Genomic DNA, 12,717 nt, shown 5'->3' on the forward strand with positions numbered 1-12,717 from the left:
TCATATTACAGTGTCATGTTAGAATAGGCCAGTCGAGTTACCAGAGCATTTTAGTAACATGACACTTCAATGTGTGTTGTTTTCTTCTGTGACAAGTGGATATTATTCTTTATGCTACCAACATGCATTCTGGTTATGCTTTTTCAATTTCATTTCCTTTGCTGGATGAAGGCTGCATCTTTGATTTTACTGGCTTCATAAGAGTTGTAAAGACTCCCTGTGTTGCTGTGCATGCCAGATCAGTCACCTGCCATGTTTTGAGCTGAACCAAGTAAAAAACTAGGAATGGTGTCTCTGAATTCTCTTGAGTGTAAACTTCATATGTCTGATGCTCAAAAATAGAGGTAGCCACAAACAGGTGCCCTGCAAATGCAATTTTTTCAGTTAGTAGTGAAGCCATCATGTGCATGGAGTTTTTTGGAAAGCTCTTTGCTGGCAACAACCAGAAAACTATTACAAGTGTCTCTTTCATATTAAAAAAAACTTTTCTTTTGGGTGTTTTGTTACTGTTTTTCCTTTTTGTTTTGTCATTGTTATTTTTAAATAATTGATTGCTTCTAGAGTTGTTACCTTGTTAAGTCTTTGAACACACTAATGCCTCAGGATTACTTATATATGCCTTAAATCTGGTTTTAATGCACAGGAATAAGAGGATCAAGTAAATGAGATTAAGACAATAGACAAAAGTGAATGAGATAGCAGGAGAACAAGGGGCAAGGAGAAACCATGCTAAGAATTATTTGAATGGGTTTGGGGAAACCAGTGTTAGAACAGTAGTGAGAAAGTAAAACTGGTAGTAAAAGAGAGTTAACCTGGCTGTGGTGCTCTGAAGGAAACTTATCTGTTCTAAAGTAAGGATCCTGGGACAAAAAGGTGAGAAAAAGAGTGGTGAGAAAAAAGGGAGCTATCTGTGTGGCAACAGTAAAACCTTGAGGGCTCCATGTCCTGACAATGTAGAGGTTAAAAGTATCCTTTCTTCTAGGAACTTGAAGAAAGGAACTTGAACTTTGCAAATTTGAAATTTAAAAAAAATGAAGTAGCATTCTGTAGTCCTGCAGTAGATCAGAAGGAAATAAGAAGGCCTAATATGGATAAAAAAAGACAGGGACCAAAACTGCTTTTGAGAATAGATAAAGGATATGCTCTAAATCTCCCACCTTTTTTTTTGTCTCTACATAGATATTTTGCTAGAATTCTATTAATTCCTTTTTAAGTCAAAGAAGTGTGATTCTAGGATAATTAAATAGTCTGAATAGAAAGTTACTGATGATGTTTTACAATCTGATGGTTGGTGAACACATGTTATAAAATGTGGGAGAAAATTGCTAAAACCAAGTGTCCAAATAAGTGGCCCGTGGTCACATAAGAGTAGTTCAAAGTGAGGAATTCAGGGAATCTCTTATAGATGTGCTTAAGCCATTGATTTCACTGAAACTTTAGTTAAAAGACGACCTTTCTGAATTGTAATTTTTTTTTCCTAGAACAATATAAAGATGTTGATTTGACTTGCTTCCAAACTGCCCAAATTTTTCCAGAGATGTCTATCCAGTGCATCTTTTTTAAAGTAAAAGCCAAGGATCTGATGATGCTGTAAAAGATAGATTTGTGAAAAGTTAACATTTTTCATCTATTTTCTTTTGTGGGACGAAGTGCTTTTGCCAGTCTGTGAACTGACTGAACTAAGCTGATTCTTAAAATTACACTAATGTTTTTGTGACATTTGAATTGTGATCTGAGGATAGCAATATCTGGAAAAATTACTAGTTGGAGAAGGAGGTGTTTCTAATTAGATGTTTCAGCTCAGGCTTTGAAGAGGTCATAGGATAAGGGTTCCCCTTTGACTAGGATCCATGTGCATGCTTGTATTTCCTTGGGAATGAACACTAGTTCTTAACATCAGCTTCAGTAAAGTACTTTTCTGCAGGTAGAAAAGGCACCAAAGATACGAATGGTTACTCCTTGCCAGAAGGGAAGATTTGTGTGAGAGTGGTGTGAATGGAAAAAGGACTGGGGCTTTCTTCTTTTGCCAATCAGAAAAAGAAATGCTGCCTCAAAAGAATCGTTGAAGTGCATTTTGGATCCATGAGATATTTTCATACATCAAGAAAGAAAAACAGAAAGAGAAGAAAAACCCTAGTACCCCACACCACACTTGTAAGGTGGATCATAAACAAATGTGCTGATGTTGAGAGTAGGGAGTGGATCATTTAAACTGAGGTGTCTCTCATTCACTGAAGGCTGATGAAGTTTTCTACTTGCAAAATCAGTTGTCATTGTCCCTTTATTAAAGGGGCAAGAATAGAGTCTTCTCTAGGGACAAGAATGGAGTGGAGGTTAGAGTCTCTGATTTGAGTTTGGAGGTCTTTATAAAATTCTCTCCTGTTTTAGTCATGGTCTAAATATGGGAGCTGTAGCATGAGGCTTTTGGGCTTTTGTATGTATGGACTATGTTAGTCATTGTCCCCTATTGCCCTTAAATCTCTGAAACAGATTACAATAAATCATGTTCAATTGAATATAGTGGATTTGGTGTCCTGTTTTATTTAAAAAGCAGTTGATCTGTCATTGTTGAGGGTTACGGTGACATGGAAGCTGGAGAGGCGTAGTTGAGTTCTATATACAAAACTGTTGGTTATGTAACTTAAAATATTCTATTATTTCATTCAAGCAGTGGGAATAAAAGATCTCATGCATTACTGCAGAAAAATATTAAAACATGCTTAGAATATTGTGATGGATGGTTTGTTAATGAAACTGGTGAGACTTTTGTGCTGTAATAAAAATGTCTAAATTCAATATATTCTTTTTAGAACTTTTGCCAAAATAATCTTGTCTTTTTCTGCTATCATAGTAAATTGCTTAAATAGAAGACACATGTATATTAGCATTCCAGCTTGAGCTAGGGGCTAACATTGTGGCAGTATTTTGGTGAAGATAAAGTAATCTTATTGAAATTTGCTGTACAAATATTCTTCATTGAAATCAAAAGTTCTAAGTTCTGATATCCTTCGCCAGGGTGACATCAGCAAAGAATTTGATTAATCTTTTTTCTTGTTTTGCTAGAATAACCCCTACACCCCTAGGAGAGGGGAAAAGCACAGTCACAGTTGGTCTCGTTCAGGCGCTTACTGCACACCTTAACATTAATTCTTTTGCTTGTCTAAGACAACCTTCTCAAGGACCTACTTTTGGAGTGAAAGGTACATAATATTTGCAGAACCTATGATCTCTTTCGGATTAAAAGAAAATTCTGCTTTTCTGCCTTTTTAAATTTATTTCTTCTTTTTTTTATTTTTTAATTGCTTCACTCAGTGGATTGTCCCAGTAGTAGCATATTTGATTTTTTAATACATATGTAACTAATAGATTAAGGTTTCTTGCACACAACTTCCTGTGCAAGGTTCATACCTGTGTTCCTGCACTTAACATATATTGATAATGCAGATAAAGCCTAAACATAATCAAAGGCAGAGTGATGTAATTAGCCATGAGGAGTTTTGTGTGAGTACACACCCTTCCAGCCACCCCTCTACTTGGAGACTCTTTAAATATGTTTCTAAATATTACTGTCTAATTACTCCTTGAGAAAGGGTCCACATTGGATATTTCCAAGCAATACAAGGAATTTAGCAGTTGTGGTTCAGTTGTGTCAGCAGCACACTTTTGGCTAGGTCTGAACCTCTTCTCTCTGTTCTCCTGAGCTGTCGCTTCTAAACATGGGCTGCTGCCTTTTTGCCTAGAAACTCTGTAAGAGCCTGAGGGCCAGGTAAGACCCAGCCACATTTCAAGCCCATCTTCGATGCTGACGATAGGAAGTAATGCAATCTCTTTTTTGCCATTTCTCAGCTGAAATTGGTGCCTAACTGGGCAAGCACTCCCCATCTACTCTGCTTTGCTTTGCTGAAGTTTAAGTTAACAAGTTTGGTTTCAGCTGGAAGTCTCCTGGTGCTTGGTGCTGCTCAGCTAAGACTGGTGCGTGTGAGTGCTTTAATCCCTCCACTCATCTTGTGCATAGGCAACAGCAAATTTCTTTGCCTGTACCGTGAGAGGTGGAGGGGAAGGAGTGCTCAGGCGAGGGTGTGAAGGTTTCAGTCAGAAGCAGTGCTTGCTTGTGTCTGCTTTGTCTTTCCACCCAGCAGCTGCATGTGCATGACTGTGTCCTAAATCTGGGCAGGAGCAGAGGGTAGCCCTTACATAGCCAGACCCTGCACCACCCATCACGTGTAGGCTTTCATTTTTTACTACCTGCTGAAAAAATGAGCCAGCAACATTAAGGAAATCATGTTTAGTTGGGTGCATCACTGATCTTCTAATAGAAATCAAAATGCCAAAAATGTGTCATCATTGCTGTATGTTTCACTTTGTGTGTTTAACGACAGTTGTTTTTTTCCAAAACTGATGTGACCCTGTGCTTCCCTGTGCAGGTGGAGCAGCTGGAGGTGGATACGCTCAAGTGATCCCTATGGAGGAGGTGAGACAGCCTCAGCTTGCAGTCTGTGATATGGCTTAATGGGCATGATGGTATTCATGGCTGAAGATTGACTTGATGATCTTGGAGGTTTTCTTGGACCCTAATGATTTTATGATATTCACAGTGCTTGTTTGGAAATGTGTGGCTGTTTCACCCCAAGACAGTCTAATTTAGAGCTCAGCAAAACCTCTATGGCTAGAACTGGTGAGGAACCACCTTGATAGTGAAGAGCTGGTCCAAGCAGAGTACTAATGTCAGCCCTGAAGTGCCATTAAAACTGACCTTCCAACTCCTTCTGTCAGACACATAAAAAATACAGTACCTATGTAACACAAGTATTAATTTAAGATGCTTATTTCAGAGTTTTCACAAAACTTTGTCAAATTTTGTATCAGCGAAGTTCATGCCTATGAGGTTAGGGGCTGTTCTCCTGCAGCTAACAGAAAGCTGGCATATGGCCCCAAAGCCAGGATGCATGCTGTGCTCTGGGGCACATTCAGAAGTAGCCACACCTCTGGTCCAGGTCAGTTAGTGGTTAGTAATGCTGAACTGATCCTGTATTAATGATGTGGAACTGTAACTCTTGGCTTCTTATTCTTGAATCACTTAGCCAAGAATGAAGATGTTCTTGGCATTATTTGGCTACACTTAGTTTACCATGTACTCAGATGAAAACAAGTCCTTCATATAGCCCAGTGTATTTTCACCTGAAATTCTTTAGCCTACCCTGACAGCTGATCAATCACAGCTGCAGCCTCAAGGAGATAGCAATGATTTGTGCTGCTAATTTGTCTTAGTGAATTGAATTAAATATTTCTTATAAAAAGATCCTGTTGTTTCCTCTTTCTAGTTTAATCTTCATTTGACTGGAGATATTCATGCTATAACTGCTGCAAATAATTTGCTGGCTGCTGCTATTGATGCTAGGATCTTGCATGAGAATACTCAATCTGATAAGGTGAGAATTATTTTCTCCTATCCAGATAACATTTTTTATTTTCAGTTTTTCAATAAACTGAATTTCAGAGAAAAACATGTTGTTTATCATTTTATATTTTCACCATGTGAACAGTAACTGTTGCTGAAGCCATTTTATGTTCTGCTGGGAAATTTTCCATATACAATGTATTTTTCTGGCAAATAGCTATCATAAGGTAGTCTTTCGGATAAGGGTCCTATGCCCAGAACAGTGACAACTATTTCTGACTGTACTAAATAGTGAAATAAAGCATGTTTTCCCTACCTATAATCCTATTCTTTTCAGTAGTTTGAAGACTCATTTTAAAGTTACAAATTGTATTTCTGATGTGTGGTTGGATATGATATACCTTAAGAAGGAGTTATGGGGAAAATAAACTAGATCCTTGTCCCTCTGTTAAATATATTGTGACCTTAAGCAAATCTTGACTTGGAGCTTTAAAGGGAAGGGAGAAGATCAAAGGAGGAGACTCTTCTTGTTGTCTGTAGCATTAAAACTGAGCAGGATTGTATCCTTTGCTTGGTACATTTGTACACAATGTACATTTAGGTCAATGTACATTTAGGCCAGTTTGGAAATTATAATTGTAGTTTAAATACTTTAGATCTTGGCTAAAGTTTTAAAAAGCTATCAGATTCAAAATTAATATATAATTTTTTGGTGAAATGGAGAAAACCAGTAATTTCTGGCAATTGGATTTTAGACTGGGACATGGCTCAGAAGCCTGCCACCTTCTCAGAATTGTTTTTAAGTCTCTAACCAGAAGTCCACAACCTGTGTGGTTAGGAAGTTCTTACTGAAATTAGGTGGAATAAATTAAAAAAGCATTACCTTTTTATAACTTCTTGCTTCAACTTCTTGTGTGGTTTTTCTAGTCTTTGTATAATAGGCTGGTTCCAGTACTTAATGGCGTGAGAGGATTTTCTGCTATTCAGCTTGCCCGTCTGAGAGTAAGTTGTTAATTCAGTCTCTCCTCTATTATGGTGTCTCTTCATGAAATGTGTTCTCTTACACAACTTGTTTAAAATTATTTGATGTATGGGACTGAGTTTGCATAAACCCTCATAAATATATCAATTCTAGACTTTTTTCTGAAACCATCATCCTTGGAGTAATAGGATCTGAGCCTGATATTATTTTTGTAACTAACATTTTTACTATTCTTTTCTCCTGAAATAAACCAGTAATGTTTTTAAATGCTGTGTCTTTTCTGATGAAATATTAAAGTTAGAATTTTTTTAATACTTTTCCAATTATGGTATAGTCACATTTGAAAGCTCACATTCTTTGGTATTGCAATATTTTCTGATTTTGAAAGTTTAATATAGCATATACTTCTGGGGTTTTATTGATATCATTTTGACAGTGTTCTTCCTCCAAGGGGTACATTTGTATGCTCAGTGTATTTTTGCATCCCTAAATGCTTCCAGAAGAGCTTAATGTGCAATTCATGTGTGTACAACATGTCTGGATTTGAGAATACTATTCTGATAAAAACCTAGAGAGGAACACTAGTGTAGGAGAAAGAGAATATGAACCACTCAAATATGACCCCCAAGGACAGCTCTAGTTCTTCTGTGACCAGTTCCATGTTTGTTGTTGGCTCCTGAGTCCTGACTGACCATGTTTCAGTCATGAGATGGCAACAGGAAGCTGCCAAGTGCACACTTGGAATTCGGGGGTGGGAAAAAGGATAGAGGTAGCGCCAGCTTCTGTTTTGATGGGGGGTAGAAGATGGGGGGTAGACTTTTTTGCTGCTCAGTTGAATGTCAGTCAACTAAAATGAGGATGATACCTGCCTGACTCTAAGGCAGAATCAGGCTCAGAGATTGTTCCATCGGAATTTTGGGATATTTTCACTTTGTTCTTGTTTACACTATTACAGAAAACAGGTTAGGGAAGGAGAGGGAGTGGTTTTTTTATTCATGACATACCAACTATCTCTATATTTGAAATGGATTTTTCTCTTCACATGAGCTGCAACTGAGTAAATAAAATTTTGTCTTTATAAGATTCAAATACATGAATCATAATTTCCAATATAATTGAATTATTTTGCTGTGAATTATTCTCAGTGTGATGATTCCTTATATCTAACAAGTTGTCAGTTGTAAAGAAATCACTGTGGGATCATGTTGCATTTTTCTCAAAACAGGAGATTACTAAGATTGAAACATCTCACTTACATAGTGGGGTTGATAAACCAGAGCAGCTACACCATTTGAAACAAATAAGCTATTTCATTGCACTTCTTGAACTTTTTCTCTGTAGAGGCTGGGAATACACAAGAGTGATCCTGAGACTTTAACAGAAGAGGAGATCAGTAAATTTGTGCGCCTTGATATTGACCCATCAACCATAACATGGCAAAGAGGTATGTAGTCAGAAAGCCTTACTTTATCTTGGACTTCATCATAATTTATCTCCTAATTCGCTTAATTTTACCTGAATCAGAGCTGTTTCTGCTCTGACAGCAAGAATAACCAATTTGCAAGTGAGAAGTGTGGGTTCATAACAAATGCAGGTGCAGCATGTTGCTCTAAACTTGGTCAAGTATCTGCAATAACTCAAGAGACTTTGCTAAAATTCTGAAAGATAGGTTTCTTTGACAGTTTAAATACATCCCCAGTCACTCTCACATTAGGTAATACCTCTCCAGACATTTGAAAGTGTCTTTTCTGTGCATTTTGCAAATCTTAGCCATTCTTTTTTTTAACTGTGTCTGTTAGGGTTCTAGATTATTTGTATTTATTCTTCCTGATTTTGGTCCCTCATCCTCCCAAGCTCAGCAGTCTGGGTAGCTCAAGAGACTTAATAAGCTTAAGGGATTATGTGTTTTTCTGATTTTTGAAGTCTCTTGAGTTGTTTCCTTCATTTGGAAAAAGAGATGAAAGATGTGGTACTGTTGCAAGCAAACTGATACCCACTTTGATACCCTTAGATAACTCCCCTCTGCTTTTTCCCGTTCTAATGCTGGATCAAATTTCAGTGTTTGCCTCAATTTCTATATCTGTCTTTTTCTTCTTTAGGGAAGTAAACTCTACATAAAGTTCTGAGCTAAATACCACTGGATTTTATTTTCTTTCTTAGTTCTCAAACACTGAAGTTATCACTGTTAAATGGAATATATTATGTTGCTCAGAAAAAAAGGTAAATCTATTGAGAAGAGAGGAGTCTTGGCCATGCTTTACTGTGCCTTTTGTGTGCATGTCATCTCAGACTTGGGATATTTTTCTCAAGATAATTCTGGGGATGTGGCGTAAGATGTTTTTTATTAGTCACACAGTGTGTCTGGAAGAGACCTGTACTAGGATAAAGAAGTAATATAAATGTTTAGTGTAATATGACTCCTCTTTTTTATCAGCATGGGTTTGGGAGAAGGCAACATTGCTCAACAGCTGTTAACCTCAAGGGAGTTATTTAATTAATCTCAAACAATGTTAGTGAAATTTCTGTCCCACACAGCTCTATATGATGTACATACCTTAAACATTTTAGAAGAAAAACCTGGATTTAGGAATGGTTTGGATAAGTTGGATAATGTTTTATTTAGGACTGTTTCTGCAATCCATATATCTGTGAAGCTTGTTACATACCAGGGAATTTGTAGGGAAAAGGAGCTAAGCTATCAGATCTTCTGAAAAGATTAATTAATTTTAGTCAGAACATGTTCCGATAGAAGTATCACAAACTTTCCGCTCATTGTCAGCTTACACTAACTTGAAAAGGTTCAATATACTGAAAAGTGAGAAAGCTTCCTCCCTCTTTGTGTTTCCTGGATAGTCAGATTCTGTTTACATCTCTAGAGGATAAGGAAGTGGATACATTAAACCTAACACTTATTTGAACCTAAACCTTAGTGAAAGGTTTGCTTTGGGTAAAGGAAGAAGAAAGTTTTGCAGAAGGAAAAATTGCTTTTATGGCAAAACCAGTTATTTCTTGTTTTATTACTGCTTAGTGCAGCTATTGGAATCTTCTTGGAGAGTGAGTGACCACAGTGAGAAATATCTCAGTGGCCAGGAGTTGCAGGAACAGTTACAATTTCATGGTAGGGGTGTTTAGGTTACATGGTTTCAAGAGGAAGGTGCCGATAAAAAATCAGCCCACTGGCTGTCCAGGCTGGTGGGAAGGTGAGTTCCTGCCATTAGGAGTGCCTGCATAGACAGGGAAGACATTTAGGTCTGCTTAAGCTGTGTTGTGAGACTGAGCTTCCGAGGAAGAGAAGGGAGAATTCTGCAGGAGAGATCAGCTTGCATATGGCTTCATTGTGCCATATGGTACCACAGCTTGGTGCAAGGCTACAGCTTCCATGTACCAGGATGTTCTGCAATTCCTGCCAGTAGTGTAGTATTTTAGAGTATGACTGTATATATATAGAAGCCAAAATGAGTTGGCCAAATCTGTGTTGCACCATCCCTTAAATGGAATTCCTGAAGAAATTAGGGGCCGAAAGACTGAGCAGAGGAGAAAAGATATGTGTGGTATTTACAACAGCCCCAAGAGAAATGCCCAAGCAGGGGGACAGTGACATAAATCTTGGTTTTCTCCCAGCTCACTCACAACTCTGAACTCGGGTTTAATTAACATTCAAAGTCCCTCTTGTTCTTGGGTAATTATGTCATCTTTTTCTGTACAGACAGATTTTTTTTTAATTTCCAAAAGCAGCAGGAAAAGTGGAAGGAGCTCACTTACCTTGAATGTTGACAGCTTCTCTGGAGGTTCCTGGACTCTCCACTTATAAATGAACAGGACTCAAATCTACCAAAAGATTGAGTTCATTACCAAGCTACTGGCTGAACTTATCAAGAGTACTTTGCACCCTTTATTTTAGGGTTGGTGCAAACTTAAACATTTCTAGGACTACAGAACCTGTAAGAAAACGAGTCTTTTTTTTCATTCAATAGGAATTGACATGTCCCCTTGTCCTATCACTACATGCCCTTGTAAAAATTTCCTCTTTGGACCCTTTAGGTACTGGGAGATGCTATAATGTCTCCCAAGAGCCCTCTCTTCTCTAGGCTGAGCAGCCCAAATTCTCTCAGCCTGTCTTCATAACAGGTGCTCCAGCCCTCTGATCGTCCTCATGCTGTGCAGCTGAATGTGGAGTTAGTTACTGTGATGTGTGTGAAAGATACTTGTCTGGAAGAACCAATCTGACAGCATAATCATCCTTTAAAAGAGGAACTGACCAAATCTGATCAACATCATGCAGTCTTAAAGTCAATTCTTAACAAATCAGTGAAGAAGGAGACAATTTGAAGTAGATCTGATGCTTTGTATCTATTAAGACTGATTTTTCTCACGTAGGTAAAATATTAAGTAGTATGTTAGAATACTAAGAATCTGTTAGCTTCAAATGCTGTTCAAATAAACTGTATTTGAATTGTTTTAACCTGTCATCAAACGGTATCAGCTAGAAGGGAGCAACCAAGTCAGTGTCAATGCTGATATGCAGAAGTGTGGCCATCTGGTTACGCTGTTGGAGCAGTTGAATCTCATATGTTTAACAACAGGTATGCCTGGAAAAACCCATATTCCTGAGTCCTTGGTAACATGTTCTGCTTTTGCTGTTCCCTTATTTCAGTGGTGGATACAAATGACAGATTCCTGCGCAAAATAACGGTTGGGCAGGCAAACACAGAGAAAGGATTTGTCCGTCAGGTAGGTAAAGGCATGAATAAATCACATTCTGGACAGACTTTGCATTAGAGGCTGAGAGAGTTTCTGCAGTTCTTTCAGCATACTTTGAATTGCGGTAATGATGTCTGTTGCTGTTGTATAGGAATCTTGCAGTAAAACTGATCGTGTTAATGAGTAACTGAATCTGAATTTTCAGAAACAGAAACCAATGCATATTCTACAATGTGTCAAAAGCACTTAAAAATTGCATGTGTTGGGGTTGTAACATTGTCCTATGACAAGATGCCTCTATGCCCTCAAAAAGTTAATTTGAATGACTTTTATTTTTTTTTTTAATCTCTGTAACAATTTATGTAGGACACACATAATTCAAATTACATTTAAATTTAATTTTAAAAATTGTTTACAAATAAACTTTTTATTCGGAGTTCTCATTTCCCTCTAACGCATCTCAGCTTTGGAATCTGAACTGTAAGAAATTTGAGCATGTGATATCTTGCTCTGTGGGCTTGAAGGGATAGTTCAGCAAATGTGTATGTGTGTATTTTCAGTGGTGTATAAAGCTAACCTGCATTACTAAATGAGAGATTATGGAAGTTTATTAAAGAATTTACTGATAAATTGAAAGCCAGACTTTCCCAACATCACCTGAGCAAGTGTTCCTGGTGTAATGTAGGTAAATGAATTTCTGAAACAGCCCAGCATGGAACAGCAGCATCAGGAGGAGTAAATTCAATGTGGTGATGTGGAGTGGCTCTTAATTTGATGATGCTCTTATAGTCTAACATTCTGGATCATGAAATAATTGAGGTTCTGACTATTTTGATGTGAACAGCTCTTGTGGTAGAGATAAGGCTTTCACATTTTTTTTCTTTGCCATTTCTTCAACATTTTCATATACATATGCCTAAATGAAGGGACCAAAGCACAGTGCTGTGTTTTTTGGAGCAGGTAAAGCAAAGCCAAATTGGAGAGAAGAACTTCAAAGAGAAATCAAAAAATCCTAGAGCAGTTTGGGTTAGAAGGGATCTTAAAGATCATCTAGTTCCAGCCCCTTTGCCCTAAGCAGGGACCCTTCCACTAGAAATGGTCACTTATTTTGGTTTTCAATGCACAAAATAGAAATTTTTCTGTCTGCAGCTCACAGGAAATTCAGTATTAGCTAACAGTCATTTCTGATAATGGGCTGGGACTACAAAATACTATATTTGGTGTGAGTTCCTTCAACACTTCCATATGTTTAGATTTGTTTCAGTGACTCTATGATTATTAGTTTTAAGCTGGGTTCTGGCAGCCTTATTATGTAGTGTTTTACCACTGTAATTGTACTACTGAGTTAAATGTGGCTTATTTTATTATAGAGTAGCACTTGACAATATCACAGTCAAATGTTGCTTCTGTACTTTTTCAGGTAAAATTAATACTTTCAGTATTGAGGTGTTGACTGATGCATATCCATTCACATTTTAACATGGACTTAGTGACTCAAGAAATAGAGTTAGCAGTTAGGAAAACTCATTTCAGAGCCTAGCTAGAGATCCAGAGAAAACAGGCCTTCATAGTTAACAGATGCATTTTATAAATATTTGGAGTGATGTTCTAGCACTCTTAAAATCAATGACACCTG

The 12,717-nt window shown here is 37.5% G+C and overlaps 1 protein-coding gene across 3 annotated transcripts in view; it reads left to right on the plus strand.

Moving 5' to 3' along the window:
- MTHFD1L (methylenetetrahydrofolate dehydrogenase (NADP+ dependent) 1 like) overlaps positions 1-12,717 on the plus strand; it is a 138,328-nt gene that overhangs the window by 23,536 nt on the left and 102,075 nt on the right. For all 3 annotated transcript variants that reach the window (XR_010997271.1, XM_068184593.1, XM_068184594.1), the window contains exons 8-13: positions 3,064-3,200; positions 4,425-4,471; positions 5,322-5,429; positions 6,326-6,400; positions 7,722-7,824; positions 11,035-11,111. Coding sequence is in view for 2 of the 3 variants with exons in the window: in XM_068184593.1 (XP_068040694.1) it covers positions 3,064-3,200; positions 4,425-4,471; positions 5,322-5,429; positions 6,326-6,400; positions 7,722-7,824; positions 11,035-11,111 (547 nt within the window). In the remaining variant the exon portion in view is untranslated. The remainder of the gene's footprint in view (positions 1-3,063; positions 3,201-4,424; positions 4,472-5,321; positions 5,430-6,325; positions 6,401-7,721; positions 7,825-11,034; positions 11,112-12,717) is intronic.

The sequence above is a fragment of the Anomalospiza imberbis genome, chromosome 3 (genome assembly GCF_031753505.1).
Source record: "Anomalospiza imberbis isolate Cuckoo-Finch-1a 21T00152 chromosome 3, ASM3175350v1, whole genome shotgun sequence".
Lineage (NCBI taxonomy): Eukaryota > Metazoa > Chordata > Aves > Passeriformes > Viduidae > Anomalospiza > Anomalospiza imberbis.